At 37.9% G+C, this 17,866-nt stretch overlaps 1 protein-coding gene across 4 annotated transcripts in view; it reads right to left on the bottom strand.

Annotated features, from left to right (window-relative positions):
- LOC122820286 (serine/threonine-protein phosphatase 2B catalytic subunit alpha isoform) overlaps nt 1-17,866 on the bottom strand; it is a 90,093-nt gene that overhangs the window by 46,151 nt on the left and 26,076 nt on the right. For all 4 annotated transcript variants that reach the window (XM_044097584.1, XM_044097581.1, XM_044097582.1 and 1 more), the window contains exon 2: nt 5,000-5,200. In XM_044097584.1, coding sequence (XP_043953519.1) covers nt 5,000-5,200 — 201 coding nt within the window. The remainder of the gene's footprint in view (nt 1-4,999; nt 5,201-17,866) is intronic.

Here is a 17,866-nt window from a genome sequence, read left to right as displayed (position 1 = left end):
CACGCACACACACACGCACACACACACACACACGTGCTCCTCAGGATCAGAGCAGAAACTGTCCGACGTTTTGGTGCAGCACAAGAAAAGCAGGCAGGATCACCTGTTCAACCAAACACTTGAATTGTTGTGAAATCTTAAAAAAAAAATAAAAAAAATAAAACATCGTAACAAATGACGGCTTCACAACGCAGTTTTGCAGAATTTAAAAAGACAGAACGACCGGAGGGAAAAGGTCAGCAGAATGTGTCTATGAAAACAAAACCTCCCTTGTTGGGAGGGATGCAGCGATCGCTCCAAAGGTTTCTGGAATCGGACGATGTTCAGCTCGACTGGAAACAAAACGTCTTCCATGTGGAAAAGGGAACGAAAATCCTTTAAGGCTGGCAGTTTATGGATTTCCTATGAGAGGTGGGATTGGATTAAAATTATTGATCTGGTTAATGGCAGTGTCTGAAATTAATAAATCACATTTTAATCCAATCTACACAGTGTGAATAACACACACCAAAAACATAAGAAACGTTTTTAATTCAAAAACCGTTTTTGTTACTAAATTCTGAAATAAATATGAATGAACTGAACAAACAACATTTGATGGATGGATAAACGGATGAAAGAAAAATGGATGGATGTCAGTAATAATGGACAAAAGAATGGATGGATGGACAGATGGATAGATAAATGATGGTTGGATGAATGGATGGATGGAGAAATAGATGGATGGATGGATGAATGGATGAAAGCTGTATGTATCCATCTCAGTCAGTTCTCTCCTCTTTCACTAGTTCAATCGTTATTTTCTGGTGAATGAAGTGAATCTGGCACCCAGCTCATCCAACCTCCATCCGGCCTCCATCCAACCTCCATCCAGCCTCCATCAGCCCTCCATCCAGCCTCCATCCAACCTCCATCCAGCCTCCATCCAACCTCCATCAGCCCTCCATTCATACTCCATCAACCCTCCATCCACCCTCCATCAACCCTCCATTCATACTCCATCCACCCTCCATCCATACTCCGTACAACCTCCATCCATACTCCGTACAACCTCCATCCATACTCCGTACAACCTCCATCCATACTCCGTACAACCTCCATCTACCCTCCATCCATCCATACACCATCCAACCTCCATCAGCCATCCATACAACCTCCATCTACCCTCCATCCATTCATACTCCATCCACCCTCCATCCATACACCATCCAACCTCCATCCACCCTCCATCCATACTCCATCCAACCTCCATCAACCCTCCATTCATACTCCATCCATACTCTGTACAACCTCCATCAACCCTCCATCCATACTTTTGTCCAACCTCCATCAGCCCTCCATCCGGCCTCCATCAAACCTCCATCCAACCTCCATCATGGTGGCCTTCATAAGCACTGGAGGCACACAAGGGTCATGCATTCATAAATTTAAGTGAGTGCATTTCCTGCCTAATGCGAACACGGGGCCTCTCTGGACAATATCGTGGAAATGATCTGGTATTAGGAAATGATGGGTTGCCATAGATCCCTTGAGTAGGCCTCTGCCTCTGATTACACCAACATCAAAGAGGCCTCATCAGAAAGTCTAATGGAGGAGCAGCACACTTGACCAGGCAGGAGGACAACAATAGCCGCAGTGAATGCATGAATATGCATCAGCAGCTACCCCACAACGCTGTGTTCATTAAAAAAAAACAACTAAAATTCAACTCGAGGATGAGAGAAATCTCATCATTCCCAGAGCTAAAACAGCTATCACCACTTCTACTATTTTTTTTTTTTTTACAAAGATTTGTGCTTTAAGTGTTTTAATTCAAGGACTAGACTCTTCTTTTTATTTCCAGTGCGTCAACATTGTGCAGGCTTGAGTGCATCTACTGTTCAACAACCGTATGCACATTTAGGCTCTCCTGGTGTAAGAGCAAACAATGACCGACGTCATTCCAGCCAACCTGAGACCAGCATTGGATGTGCTTTACAGATCTGTCCCCTGATGGCATCAGCAGCAATCACAGCTGCATCTAGATCACAATATTCATGAAATAAAGTTAATTTATTTAAATCAGCTCAAAAAATGAAACATTTAAACATGTTGAGTGTTTTACTTTATTAATTTGGATAATTATGCTACATGAAACAAACATTTAGTACAGAAGTGTTATTAAAACAAAGTTTAATGTTCACCACAATCAAGGGGAATACTGCTGAGTAACTCACAATAGTTCAACCATGTTAATGGAAATTTGAGTGGAAGAAAAAAACTGTGGGAGAAAGAGATCTTCAGACATCAGAGTATTTTTTTTTTAAATTTCTGCCAAAGTTTTTTCTTCCACTCAATTTTTCATTAATGTGTTACTTAAAAACAATGGCAAAAACAAAGCAAATTTCTGAGGATCTAACATTCTTACCTTCTGAAATGACAAACAAGCAAGATAAGTAATGAAACATATTTGTGATCTTGTTTATGTCAAACATAAATTATTATTTTGGGGGGTTTTGGTTTGTTCTTAACTTATTCTAGAACAGCAGCATGTTGGAGTAACTCTGTTATGTTCCTTTTGATTTTCGACAGTTAGTAGCGATGCATAACCGTGGCAACGACGAGGTACTGTTTTTACAACTCGGAGCGGCTGATTAGCATCTCAAAGGATCAGATACCATCTGAACTATGACCCTGAGTCCCAGAGATAATGAGCTGCTAGCATGTCATAGCAGTCATGAAACTATCATATAGTAACATGCTTCAGTCAGAGGCTTCTTTAGATTTGTTGCAACACTGACTGCTGCAGGAGCTTGTTTCCTCCCACAGCAGCTCTCTGAAGAAACCTGATTTGAGTTGCAACATTTTTGAACCAAATGAGATTTGAGTTGGTACCTATATTTAAACGAATAAATGTTTTGGTCGCCATCATCAACGAGGTTTGAAAATGTGATTTTTAGTAGAGAACATAAAAACAAAAAACACTTTTAAAAGGTTTCTAAGCTAATAGTAAGTGAGCGTTTTTATTAAAAATGTAATTACTTCAAATATTCTGATGTGAAACTGAAGAAAACATCTGTACTTCAACTACAAGCCCGATACAGCTAATTACACAGCCTATATTTGGCATTAAGGCCATAATTAGGTTAATTAGGATACAAAACACTTAGAGCTAGCTAGTTATGGATATTTGTGACTTTATTTTTTGAAAAACAGGGAAAACAAAGCAAAAAGCAAAAAAAAAAAGCTAATATGGGTAAAAATGTTGTAATTTAACTTCCAAAGTCACACATCAGCTACAAGATAAGCAGGTCATAATTTACCGCTGCTTTAATCAAATGCAATCTTGTGGAGCATTTTTGAGTGATTGCAACCAGACCTATGTATGTTGCATTCCTTGTTTGATATCTTCAAACACAAAAGAAAAGAAAAAATTGGTTGTAAACACAACATTGTGGTCCACAGCCCTAATCGTGTCCTATTGTGACCTTTATAAAAGTGTCACTTTGCTGCATTTCTCAGAAAAAGCAGCTCATGGGGAAAATCTCCAGCTGCGAAGTGCATCTGTGAGCAGAGACTGCGAGAGGGGGGGGAAAAAAAACAAAAAAAGTTCAAAGCAAATTTCTCTGCACATTATCCAGATATTTTCTGATGTGAAAACGGCTTCAGTCAACAATCTAAATCACTGGCAATCACTGTAAGCAAGCAGAAAGTTATCCAAATGGAAAACTGAAACTGAGAACTGAAAGTTGAAAATGAAAGTAAAACAGCTGTTAAAATAAAACTGACAAACACACAAAACTGCAGTTACTTTTCCTGACTGAATAACAGAATAAAACAGTTTTTACAGGGTGATGCAGTGATCCGTGTTGGCTCATGAAAATATTCATACTTTTTCACATTTTGTCACAACACACAGGTACGGTGTTCATGTGAAGTGGGAGGAAAAATAATCCACGATTTCCAACATTTTTATAAATGACACACTAAAAAGCACAGTGTGTATTTGTCCGTTTACTCCGATCCCAATGAGACAAATTTAACACAACTTATTAGTAGAGCTGCACATTATGAAAAACTGCTCTGTGTTGGTTTATCGCCTAAAATCCCAATAAAACACATGGCCGACAAAAAGTAAATACGTTGAAAAATTACTTTTGCATGCCACCGTAACGTGACTGAAATGGTACCAAGTAAAACAGCAATAAAACAACCCATAACGGGTATCTTTTTATTTTAGTATTTAATTACACCAGGGTTGGCCAAAGTGCCAAAGTGCCATTTTTATAACAAATTAAGTTTGAATCAGCTATAAAGTGGGACCTTGAAAATACATAGCACTGCCCCTTTAACCCTTTAAGCCCCAAGTTTCAAATCTCCACCTGGATATTTTAATTGAATGAAGTTCTTTAAATGTCCTGTGCGTGAATATATATTTTCCCATTTCTCCATAACAACTGAAAATCTTGATATCTAGCAAGTTATTTTTGATATTTACGTCTATTAAGAGAGCGCCCCTCAGATTCATTTCACTCCCTGCTACGGTGGGAGTGAAACGCCGTGATAACCTGATATTGGCTGGAAAGCGCAACGTCTCCCCTTTCAGAAACTGTAGGAATCTTTCAGGTAGCGCAAAGTGTGGCAGAATTACGGTTCTGCAAATTTGGAGGGATCGTCGTCGACACATTTGGCCTAGAAGGGTCAAGAATTCATCACAAATTTGCTCCATTCTTGAATTGTGCACTGAGGGGTTGAAAAAAATCATTCAGAGGCCTGCAAATGGCCCCTGTTTTAATAAAACAAGCCTAAAAAACATTTTCATGTGTTCAGCAATGATTTACAGATCCTCTCACCTCAAAAAATGACTTCGTTTAACTAAAATGTTGCAGGTGTAGTTCATGGCAGAGAAGGTAAAATAAAAAAATCACTTATTTACAAAAGTAAATTAAATATTTGCTGATCAGGCTTCATGATTTGGTGTTTATTTATTTGGGGGGCTCATTTCGGGTGTTTTCCTGACCTGTCACAGGGGCCTCGATGTCCAGCAGGTTCTTCTCCGAGCGCAGGATGGCAGCGCCCTCTCCTATGAGCCTGAGGGCCACCGTCTCGTCCACGCGCCCCTCCTTGGTTAGGTGAGCTTTCAGCACATCCACTTTGGGCTTCCCGTCGCTGTCAAACACCTCTTTAGCCGTCAGCCGGTGACTGGGGGGGAAGGGGACAGCTGCAGCGGAGGAGGAGGAGGAGGAGGAGGAGAGAGGGCAAGGAGAGGGAAGGGTCAGAAAAACAAAACAAACAATAATAATTACACAACAAAGCAACAAAACAACCCATAGCGGGTATGGAAGCTCTATGGGTTCCATATCCTTTCATAACGTATTTACAGAGCCATGAATTTCAGCGACTCGAGAGTCTTTTGTTAAACCGGCGTCGATGAGGAGCGACATTTAAGCCGTTTGATTAGCAGGTACGCTGCATCTTCCCCGCGGTTCGACTCCCTGCAGGAGGTCACCGCTGCGCTTTCAGCTCACCCTCGGAGACGACTTAGCACACCGTCGCTGTGATCCGTGACTCATTTCATTTTCAATATTTATGACGGAGCTGCAGATTTGCTAGTTTGCTCTGCAATATTCGCAGCTAATGAGATGGCACTTCTGACAGTGAATCAGAGAGCCGAGACATCTGTTGTTTTACCTACATAAAAAGCCGCTCGCCCGAGGGCGAAGCCTAAACAACATGCATGGCTTTCATGTGTGCGCCGTGAGAACACGCCGTGTTTTCTGCGTTTGTAATGGACAGATGCAGACCTGCTGCTGGGTCCAAGGAGTTCAATTTAATTCAACTCCTGAGAGCAGTGATGGCATCGTAAGAAATTAAGACTAATCAAATCCTCGGCAGTCCATTACTGTCAGTAATAAGAGCTTTTAAAGGACGGTGCTGCAGATCGACTGCACAACGTTTAAAGCAACAGATGCACCGAAACAGCCGAGAGGCAGAATGCACTTTAATAATACCAGCAGATATGAAACACAATCACTTTTTCTGTTCTTTTAAAGTTTCAAAGTCATTAAATTTATATTTTTAATTAAATAAACTTCATTACTGATCAATAAATGCTTCAGTATTCATTCCTCTTTAAGTTTTTCACATTTAGAACAACTGAAAACTAAAATGTACTTTGAAAAAACTAAAATGTACTCCACTTTAGAAGTGGAGCATAATTGAAAAGTAAAAAGAAAATTACATATGATATTATCTTTCTTATTTATAAACCTGTAAAGAGTGATATATAAATAAATAAAGGCACTTTTTACTGCAGTTACAGCCACAAATGTTTTGGAAAAGCCTTGGTCTTAGTTTGTGGAATATGTTTAGTACCAACTTGAATTTTTTTTCATGTATTTTATTATTGGTATTATTTTGCAGCGCAATACATACACAAAAGATTTCATTCAAAAGTAAATAAATAATTACTGTTATTAATAAATAGTTAATAAATACTTCGAGTCTCGAAGTTTTAACAAAATATGATAAACGCAAGTTTAAAGAGTTTCTTTGTTCTTTGTTTTTTATGGAATAATTACCTTTACTATCAATAAATGTAGCAGTAATATTTTTAATATCTCTTTTTCTTGTTAGTCTTGTCATATGTTTTTACAAAAAAAATATTTATCATCTGTTTTTGCATAATTTAGGAGTTTTTCTTAATTTTAAAACCTAAAAATGTAACTAAAATGGTCATTTTTATTAAATAACAATTCCTATAGCAGATATTGATCAAAACCTGGAAGTTTTCACCACATTTGGTGCTCTAAGTTTCTAAATGACTTTTATTTAGCTGGACTGAGGGGAAAACGGCTCTTTGGGTTGTAAAGCTCTGGCTTAGCTGCACGGCGAAGTCCTGCTTAGGCCGTCAGAGAACAGGTGGGTTGGTACTGAGATTAAATTACACACAGAGAGACTATACTAATTAGGTGACTTCTGAAAGCAGTTTGGGTTTTATTAAGCAGACTCAGCATTAAATGGGGCGAATATAAATGCATGCAATCTTTTTCATCTTTTACTTGCAGAAATTTAAAAAAAGCATGCATCATTTTGCCACTTTGTGCTATTCTGTCACATAAAACTGCAATAAATAATGTCAAAGTGTGATAAAAGGTCCCTCATGTCACTCAGGTCCAGCTTGTAACTCAAGGATGTCTGAGAAGTGAGTAACAAATACTGTGTAGTTAACAACTACCACTCCCAAAGGTGAGATCGGATATAATCACACCAGCGCTTTATCTGCGTCACAGTGCGCTTGCTGACAGAAAATATTTGCAGTCTAAGCTGCAGTAATTTGAACTTCCACACGGATGCATGTTGAATTACATATTTAATGAAGTTGCATGCTTGCATCCTGGGTCCCATGCTAATTTCTCTACTGTCACAGATATGCACTTTAATGGTCTAAATGTTTAAGGAGGAGGCTAAACAGAACCGCTTATCTTCCTTTTAAAGCCAGAATGTTCTTAGAGGGAATGAAAAAATGTCTCGCAACAATAAATGGCTTTTTCTCAAATCAAGATCTACCCCCATGTTGGACAGAAATACCCAAGGCCCTGATCTGGCCTCCTATGAGAATCTGCTGCACAACTCCGGGTCGGGGCCGCTGGGCTTTGGACTCCTTAGAGGAGCACAATCTCTACAAGCTAAGGCCCCCGAGATGCTAAAGAGACGCAGCGTGAATGCTCTCTAAACTTAAACACACTTGTTGGGCCTTTTTTCTGCAAAGTACAAACAGCTGGTCAAAAACCTTTAGAAAATCAGTCTGAACGCTAACCTCTGAGTGATTATTGATCAAAGAAAACTTGACAACTTAAGAGTCCAAACACACTGAACTGATTATGTTTTACTGACACACTTTCCATTTTACAGCACTCAACTAGTCATTATTAGCTTATTTTCCTTCAAGTTAAAGGCATTTCTAATAAATTAAGGGGGTAAATAACAACAGTAAAAAGTATTAAAATCTCTGAAGATTTTGTATTCTGCCCCGTTTCCTTTAATTGCGATTTTGATCAGCATATGAGACGGTTGACTTATGAAATATGAGAGGTTATGACCCCTGATGAAACCAAAATAACCCTGAGTATCCGCCTGCTGCAAGATAATACTTATTAGAGTGGCATAAGGAGATTTCCGGACAGCTGAATATAAAACTATTGAAAACTTACTAGTTGTTAACCTGTAAAATTAACATTATATGTATGAATGTGTGATGCATTTAACAAACAAGAAAAAACAAAAACAAAAGGAAAACAGATTTTAATTTTTAGATCTGCCAATCACCAATCAGGAGCAATCATAAAAAAAAATAATAATAAAAAAATCAAAAAAAAATCACATAATTGGCTAATTCTGATGTAATTAGTTGGTGCATTTCAGGTGTACATGTTTTGTTGTATGATTTTCTTAACAATACAGAAAGTATAGTTTAGAAATATTGTGATAAAAATCTACCCAAACGTTCACTGAAGAATCAGAAATGTAGTTTTTCAAGTTTCTTAGATTTGAAAATGCCTCTCTTTTCATTTTTAAAATCAGACATTTAGAAGAGTTTTTAACATTTCATATTTAGAAAATATTTATGTAAAAAATCTCAGCTTTAGATACTACTACTAAAATTTGGAGATTTAGAAAGTACTCTTTTTAAAATCTGACATTTAAGAATCTTAAAATTTAGAAAGTATTTCTAAAAATCTCGGATATAGAAAGTATTTTTCTGAAATCGGAGATTTAGAAAGTATTTTGCAGTGTTTGCAAATGAAAGCGATTTTGAACACAGTATGTTATCTCAAATCTCAGATTTTAAAAATGTTTTTAAAAATCTGACTTCATCTCAGCAGAAACTCTGTTCCCACATGTATAAGAGGTGAAACATTAAAGATTATTTTTTACCAAGTTTTAGAATTAATGATGATGGGGCTGTTTTTGTGGATAGCTAAAATAAAAAGTGCAGTAAGAACAAAGACTGTAGTGTCACCTTTACACCAGTAGGGGGATGTTTGTGTGGCGGGAGCATCACTAGACCGTTTGTTGTTAGTTTTTCTAAAATGATGTGCCTGAAAGACCTTACAGAACTGACTGTTAAGTAATCCTTGTTACATGACTGGAGAAATGTCGTTATATTCAACTGCCTGCTCCGCATTTGCTGCAGTGTAAGGGTAAATATCAAGGGTTCAGTGTTGTGTTGAAAAGCACTTCACTGATGCTAACCAGACATGATAAATATAACAAGCATCACACAGACTTTTTCAGCCTCTCACCCAACTGGTGCTTCATCCATATGGGAATTTACTTGACTATTTTACCGAAAAGTCAATTAAAAACCACAAACACACCGAACACCATTGTGTAACATTATTTCTGACAAGTTCTGACTGGTGTTTTTATGTTGTCAGGTTTATTTTCAGTTCATTATATTTGATATCAATCCCACCTTTGTTGGTGGTTTTGACCCATAAAGGGGTCCTGGCTCCAACTTTGGGACCCCCAGCGCCGTTCAGCTGCAGTATGGTTTGATGGACGGTCAGAGAGGGCAGAGCATGCTGACGTTCTGCACACTGATGTCTGTATAAAAGCCCCTTTAATGGGCATAATTATTCTGTCCTTAAACATCAAAGCTCTAAGTAAACTGTTACGTATGTGGCTCCCACAGGCTGATCAACAGAAGACACACTGTCCATATGACTAATTTATTTAAACCAGCGTTAAGGCACTTTCTTATAAGATTCTGAAAACAGAAAAAAAAAAAATAATAAAAAAAATAAAAAAGTTAAACAAGAGTTGTATTGTAAATTTAGGTTAAAATTATCATAGTGATTCAAGAATGACTTTAACAGACTTTTAAGTCGTCAATAGTTTAGAAATTATTTTTGTTAAAGATGAGCTATACAGGATAAGTCTGTGGGCTACACAAAATAGCCATTGTACACCGCATAAAGCGGCAAAGCCTGCTGACCAAACGTATCGGCGCTCAGATTGGGTTGCTAGGGAACGGGGTGGGTTTGGCTGGGGTTGCTAGGTGACGGGCAGTGCCTACTGATTTGTAACATTACATTCCAGAGGGTTTTGAAACACCTCATTTTCCAGAAACCAAAAGCATTAACTTATCGGCAGAAAACAGCTCGGTGGTTTTTTTTAAGTGTTTGGGCTGATTTTTTTTATAAGCAGCAGAAACTTAAATGGAAGTACAAAAACATACTAAATGTGAGTTTTGGATACTACGTCCACTTTAGAGTGTTCTGTGTTAAAATGTTAGTGTTAAAGGTCATTTTAATGTCTTAAAATGAGTTTTAAGCTTCAGAAAATAAATGTAAGTTAAAAATAAACAAATAAATAAACTACAGCTGGATGAAGTGTGGAAATGGGAAAAGAACCTGGCCTTTCCAATCAAAGAACTGTTTGGATAATTGGCTCATTATATCTATTTTTAATAGAGCTCTACAATATCATAAGTACAAAGCAAAAAAATAAACAGGAGCAATATATGAAAGGGTACAATACTTCAGGTGTTAGAAATTTACATTATATATCTATAATAAATGCTTTTAATACCCAAATCTCATGTATAAACCTCGCGGCTGATCACAGTGGTGGAGATATTGTGTAATGGTAGTGGTAAAAGTCAGATAACCGCAGCTGATACTGAAATTGCAATTTTCAGTAATAGTATCGCAATTTCATTTTTATGTGGAGAAGCCAGTCAGGCCTAGAACACATTTCTCCTGACAAATATCACACTTTAATTGATCAATTTTGTAATCAGAGAAAAGTGCATCCAGGTACTTTCTCTTCTTCTTTGAGACAAGTCATTAACTTGTGTCACACTGTCTCTCTAAGACGACTGTGTACTAGAGACACATCTGGCCAAAGATAATACCAGGATATACTTGAATATTTCAAAAGGCACCAATTGTGGATGTTCACCCTGCCGTGGTCCTCCCCTTGTGCCTGTTCTCCGTCTCACTCTTTAGAATAGCAAAGGAGGCAAAAGGAGCAAAAAATACAAATAACATCTACAACTGTGTGTGTCAATTAACAAACCCAAAATACTGACGAGCACAATCACAGTTATGCAACAGAAGAATGCCAGAAAAGCATAAATTTCTCTTTCTTTGGGTGTATAGGACGATGCAATAGGACACTGGACTTTACAACGACTTTCACAGTAAAAAGCTGTACATTTCTCTCTGTGTCCTTATTAATATTTAGAAAGCAGACAATTTATTTAAGGTTTGCCATAATCAATGTAGAGAAGGAAGAAGAGTTTGACTTTTTCACCAAGCTAACACTGGACATTCCCCATCGCCTCTTTGTAAACTAAAACTGAGAGTACTCATCTGTGTTATGTAGCATTTATTGCTGGAAAAGCAGCAATGGTTAAAATAAACTCTACAAAGTAAAATGTACAAATGTTGGCACAATTAACATGCAAAGTACAAACACCTGTGGTTTATCAAGTCAATTATTGAATCACGTGGAGCTAGAAAATCGATTGTAGCTCTCGCCTCGACTTAGAAGCTGATCAAATGACTGAGTTGAAAGTTTAATCTGGTATCTAAAAACCACATTGCAAGACAGTGCAGAAATAAAGTCTGTTATTCTAAAGTAAATAAGTTCAATTTTACCACTGCTACTATATTTGTATTATGTTGCCCTCTGGGTAACTGTAGAGAAAAAAATTCATCCATGATTTTTTTTAGTTTTCATAAAGAAATATTATCAGTAAGTAAGAGAAACATGCACAATAACATGCTGAATACAGGCAAATGTTGAGGTGATTGGAGATGATTACTGTTTCCAACAAGAGGGCAGATTTTAGTCACATTCATTGTATTCCAGATGTTACACCCTTCCTAAATTACATATTCTAAATTAATAATATTTGACAACAGCAATAAGCCAGGATAGATGCTGTTTATGTGAACGAATCGCTCCGTTGTTTCCTGCAGTCGTGACAATGGAGACTCTGTGAATTTTCCTCCTGAGGAATTTCTACCAGGCCTCTTATTAACGAGAGTAACACCCCTCTGCCAAAAACTTTACATAGCACATTGTAATGGTGGGTTGTGTGCTAAAGAAAAATCTCATGACAAAAAAATGAAAGTGTGAGCAAAGGGGAAAAGATCAAGATCAGGTCGGAGGCTGTCAAATCAAAGTCATTCAAGCCTCCAAAGAGAAAAAGCTTGTAGAAAATCTGTCTCTCCTGTCTGCCTGAAACTTGAGTGAGTCAGAAATTGCCTCCATTACCTTCATTAATTTCATCATTGCCCTGTTCCCTTCGGTTACATAATGAGGAAATTGCACCAAAGCCTAAAATTTAACACGAGAGCGAAACGACAAAAGTGTAAACCGAGGGTCTGGGCAGCGGAAAGGAAAAGAAAAAAAGAAATCCGGGGGTCTAATTTAACTTTCTGTGGTAATTTGTCTCAGATTAGCATTGTAATTTCCGAGTTCCAAATTAAAACCATCCATCAGCCATTAGGTTTAAGACCAGTAAAACCTCTTGATGTCTGGCGGGTGTGCTAAATAAGCTTTAAAGTTTATTTAACGGAATCGCGCCATCCTGCTTTCGGTTGCTTAATGGCAAATTTGAATGATTTGATGAGTCTGAGGTCATTACTCTCAAACCCCGAATCATGACAGCCGACTTTTTGTTCACGCGGCAAGTGGGAGAAAAATATAAAAGAGCAGACTCTGAGGTGTGAATTTCTTTTTATTTAAAGTCTGCGCCTCAGTGAGCCGCCGAGCTGAAACTGTCGAGAAAAGGAGGGAGAACAGGCAGCTCCAAATGTTGAAATTGGTTGCAGTTCAGAGCTAATACACCTTTCTCTGAGGAATGAGGCAGCAGGAGGCGCGCCGTTATGTGGTGCTGGACAGATCAGTTTAATTGGAGAAAGTGAGATACTGTTGCGGAGCTCTCAGGGCACCTGGTTTCATTTACCCAAGAACATGAAGTGTAACTGGGAGACTGGGCCGTGCTGACGGTTCAGGTGTCTGCAGTTCCTGCACATCATCGTCCGTCTTTGGCTTCCCGACTTTTTAACAGCTGGGTGAGCTTTAAATGTATAAAGAACCAAGATGAGCACGACGGCATTTGAAGGTACAGAAGGAAACGCTTTTGGTAAATAAAAGAAATCAGTAAAATTCACACAGTTTAGTCCATAGGATAGAGAGGCACTAAAACCCCAAGACGGTGCGAGGACGAGCAGGTACAGACAAATGGATGGATGGATCATCTGGAGATGCTTCTCATTACATCTGAATATTATCAAAGGTTATTTTATTTTCTCTTGAAAGTGCATCAAAATCCTGATGAGAAAATGTATCAACTCAATGTGAGATCACGATTCTAGCTCACGAAAGATTTGAAGGTGTCATTTTTGTTTGAATGAAATGGAATAGAGTGGAAAAACCCTTAGATTAGGACATATTTACACACAAACAAAAAGCAAACGTTACAGCTGGGGGTGGACATTTATATTATCTATCATTTATTGTGAAAAAGTTCTCATGAATTACAATTAAATTATGTTTAAACCCCCCAAAACTGTCCGAATCGTCGAGATTGCTTTATAAATATTCTCTACTGTTTGTTCACCGGGAGTATGAATACAATTGAAAATATGATTAAATGCAGTTACTGTGTGCAGTTTACTGACATAAATCACTTCTTTATGACTACTAGAGAGGCACATTACAGATGGTGCTTTAAAAAAAACCAACAGTATTTGTGTTTGAGGTTCGCTCACAGCCATTCAGAAAAATAAAACAGAACTAATAAATCCATCATATCAAGTTTATCATTATCACAACAGGACAACGAAATATTGTGATTTTTGAAAACTTCCTACTCTGATTCAAAGAAATGTGCAACTGAGTAGAATAACTTAAGACAATGTACAAAATGTGCATATTTGTGAGCAAAAAACTATTTACAAGAAATGAAAATACTGCCAACAACGGCTTCCTGATTGAGACTCCGTTGCAGATTTTGTCTAAAAAAAAAATGATGCAAAATATCAACTTGATGTTTTCATTTCAGGTTATCATACAGTCAGAAGATCACACCCAACGTTGCAGCCGGTTCTGTCGCTACATAAACAACTGGAGCCACCCAGCCTCCTTGTGTAAACAACCCTGCAGAAGCTGAGCTGATAGATACAAACGTCTTGAGCTGCCAAACTGACACGAGCCGCCAAAAAAAGCCATACGTTTAAAAATGTAACATCGTATTTAACTGGCTTGCTTAGATTTAGAAAGAAATAAACAAAACTTTTATGATGAGAGAATGACAACAGTCTTAAAAAGTGTTTAAAAAACCCCCAAAACTTTAAAGATTCACATGCAGCTCAGGAGCCGCAGGTTGCTGAACCCCGGACTAAAACGCAAACAGAGGTCACTTTATACAAAGTATAGGATGACAAAGGTAATTTGGCTGCATGAGAAGGCATTAGCATGCAAAAGCAAAAGGTTTGCCGTTTTACTCCGAGCAAAGGAAAAGCAGAAGGAAGATCTATAAGAACTGACATGAAAGGTACGAATCGAGTGACGCGTAGCGCCGATGGTTTGCCATCGTCACCTCGACGTGAAAAATTAAAACGTGAGCGCATAATAACATCAGATTACCCAACAACAGAAAATCAAACCACATGGTGGTTCTGTTCAGACACCTTTTGGTGATGAGCCACCCTCTGGGCGCGCTGCATGCACAGCGCTGTGTGTGCAGCTCTCTCCGCTGACAGCCAGAGTTTGTTAATTAAATTACATAACAGCAGTGAATTAGAGTGGGATAGGAGAACAGGATTAGTAGAATGCACGAGCTTCTGTGGGCGGCAGGGAAAGAAAGGACAGGCTGTGCCCCAAAAAGTACCACAACTTCAAATCTGATGCAGCAGCAGCGTAGCTGTGTTTTGTATTACAGCATTCAGATGGTGGGTAGCTGATTAACTCGTCATGCATTATGCAAAAGATGGAGATCGTATGGCTTTATGCCCTGACGAGGATGAGCCGCAGCACCTGAACCTGCCACGACTTTATATGCACATGGGAATAAATCATCTGCAAAAAGCTCCAAGTCACATATGGAGCGATGTTGAAACTAAATTAAAATCCTTTACTCTCAAAGTGTCATAAACAAAAGAATAGACATTATTAAGCTTTGTATATTAAGTCATTCTGCTACAATAAATGCAACTACAGAGATGTAGCATAAAGCAGCGTGAAACTCTAAATATATTCACTATTTTATATGTTGAAGTGGAAAACAAACTGCTGGATGTACAAGCCACAAAAAAAACAAAAAAAAACATTTACACTTCAAGGTTAGCTTTTTAAAATATATTTGTTTCATCTAAAAGAAAAATAAGGTGATAAATACTCCACATTGTTGCGGTAAATAGAGATAAATGCTCATTCATTTAGCTCAAACACACAAAAACTAAATCAAAAATCGACACGGATTTTCTAAAATGATATTTTTCTAAAAATATGAAGTAGGAAAATTATCACAGTGTTTGTATTTATTTATTTTAGAAAACCACATTTTCACACGGACTTCATTTGTACAAATCTGTCTATGATCTTGAAGCCCTTCGGTATTTTTTGTTTTTTTTTTACTATTAACTCAAATTACAACTACAAAATGATCAAATAGCATCTTTTCTGGCTTTGGTTAAAAAGAAAGTTAAATATGTTACATAGTTACTAACTCCTCTCTCTCCTCCCTCATATTTAGCATTCAGCATCTGAATATTTTTCATCCTTGAAATATCAAAATCTGTTTACCGTACTTAATCCTTTGCAACTGAAAACGATTTAAGAAAAAGAAATCTGGGAATATGCAAGACTTTTAAAGATCTGAAAAGAAATTATAGTTGAGATAAGCAATGAAATATATCCAACTGTTGGAATCTCCTACACATAATGAGTTTTCATTTTATTTTACAGAGTTAATGTAGGTAACATCATAAAAAGCCAATTCAGTAACTTTATTGTCCATATTGCGGAGTTGAGGGATTTTTAAAAATAATCAGTGACCTGGTATAATCTGTGATCTGATTTCTTTAGATGAAAGTTTAATTTAAATAATTTTATTATCTAATAAACGATCAGTGATTTATCTTAGATTTATCTTAGATCTTTTCTGTTAAAGTACGATTCTTCATTTTTACATAAATCTTGCTTTTTTAAGGTTGAAAACCTCACTGCACATCTTTGCATATTTCTGGATCACTGCCCTAATGCAGCCACAAAGTTTGCATGACTAAGTATCACAAGGACCCACACTCCCATTTCCTTTTGCATGAAGGTGTATTGAATTAACCTAAAGGGCGTCAAGGACACATCTGCTCAGCCGGAGCAGACCACAGATTCAAAAAGCTTACAGGCAAATTAAAAAGAAAAAAAACAAAAAAAATTGGCATGAACTTCTTTAGCCTGCATTAGTCCGGACAGAAGCCAGTTCTGAACGAAGCGCTTAGCGCAGCATAAGCTCTGAGTCTGCTGATTTTATCCGTGTGTGGTTGTGGAAACGGACAGAGGAACGGGAAGGAGAGCGACGCCAACAACGTCTACCTTCCAAGAGACAGAAAGGAAATCAAAAATTTAAAAGGCAGTGAAAGCCTGGGTACCGAGCCGCATCGACCCATGAAGACGTGAGGCTCGTCATTCCTGCACACGTTATCTCTGCGTCAGAAATGGTACATCCTGGAGTTTGACTACTTTTTTTAAAACAATTCAGGCCAAAAACTTGCCAAAACTTTGCAATTGTTGCAATTTCTTCGCTCCTTTTATTCAAAAAGTTCAAAACAAACAAGTGGAAGATTAAGCTTACTTTTTATGCTGCATGTAGGCACTGCAGTTTCATCACCTCACTTGGTAAAGATGTCCATAAAAAACTTACATTAGATGATAATTATGGAGACCTGGTTGCTGCAGCGTTCTCACAGTGAGCTTTGGAGAGTTACGGAAATTACTTCCTCAAGTATTCATGTCAACTGTGAAAACAATAAACTTTCAGTCCAACACTAACCTGGCCCTGTAAGGCCGAACACATCGTACACCTTTAGAGCATCTAGATGCATTGCTACAGCTCCCCGTTCTTTACTGCGACTTGCATATAACGATTCAATAAGCTCAATATGCTTATTGGTTTCATTCTAAGGAAGGATTAAAACTGCAGAAGCAAAGTGTTTGCTAAAAGTTAATGACTTATTGTTATGATTATGAGGCAATTAAATCCAACTGTGGTAAGATTCTTTGTCTTTAGCTTGATTTAGCTGAAAACTTTTGTTTTTTCACCAACTTTCTCCTTGTTTTTTTTCCACCACATAATATGGATGTAAACATGTTGCTCCTATATAACCCAGTAAACAGGGCAAACTAACGTGCAATGTAAGAAATCAAAGACTCTATGCAGCAGTTTTAATTTTGCAGGAGATTCATTGGATTGTTTCAGCGCTATTAACCAACAGTGTCTTTATTCCTTGTTTGATTTTGCCAGATTTTGTTATTTTCCTTTCACACACTGACCCTGACTCTGTCTAGAAGCACTCGACCCATAAACCAGATCCCTTCAGATCAGCACAACTCCAGTCAAAAGCCTTCAGGAAATCATTTGTGAAGGCTGTTGACCATCGCCATCATCTGCTGCAGAGATGTAAGCTTTTACATCATCATCAACAAACAGGAGAGATAAAAGTGAGTCAAGGGGTTGCCAAGGAAACAGAGCAGTGGTGTCTTAATCTTTCATCCATCAAAATACTGGTGAGTCCCTGCCAGCACAGTGGTGTCTTAATCTTTCATCCATCAAAATACTGGTGAGTCCCTGCCAGCACGTTGCGTT

This window comes from Gambusia affinis, linkage group LG18 (assembly GCF_019740435.1).
Source record: "Gambusia affinis linkage group LG18, SWU_Gaff_1.0, whole genome shotgun sequence".
Classification (NCBI taxonomy): Eukaryota; Metazoa; Chordata; class Actinopteri; order Cyprinodontiformes; family Poeciliidae; genus Gambusia; species Gambusia affinis.
Note: the sequence above shows the minus strand (reverse complement) of the source record. Positions and strands in the feature narration are given on the sequence as shown.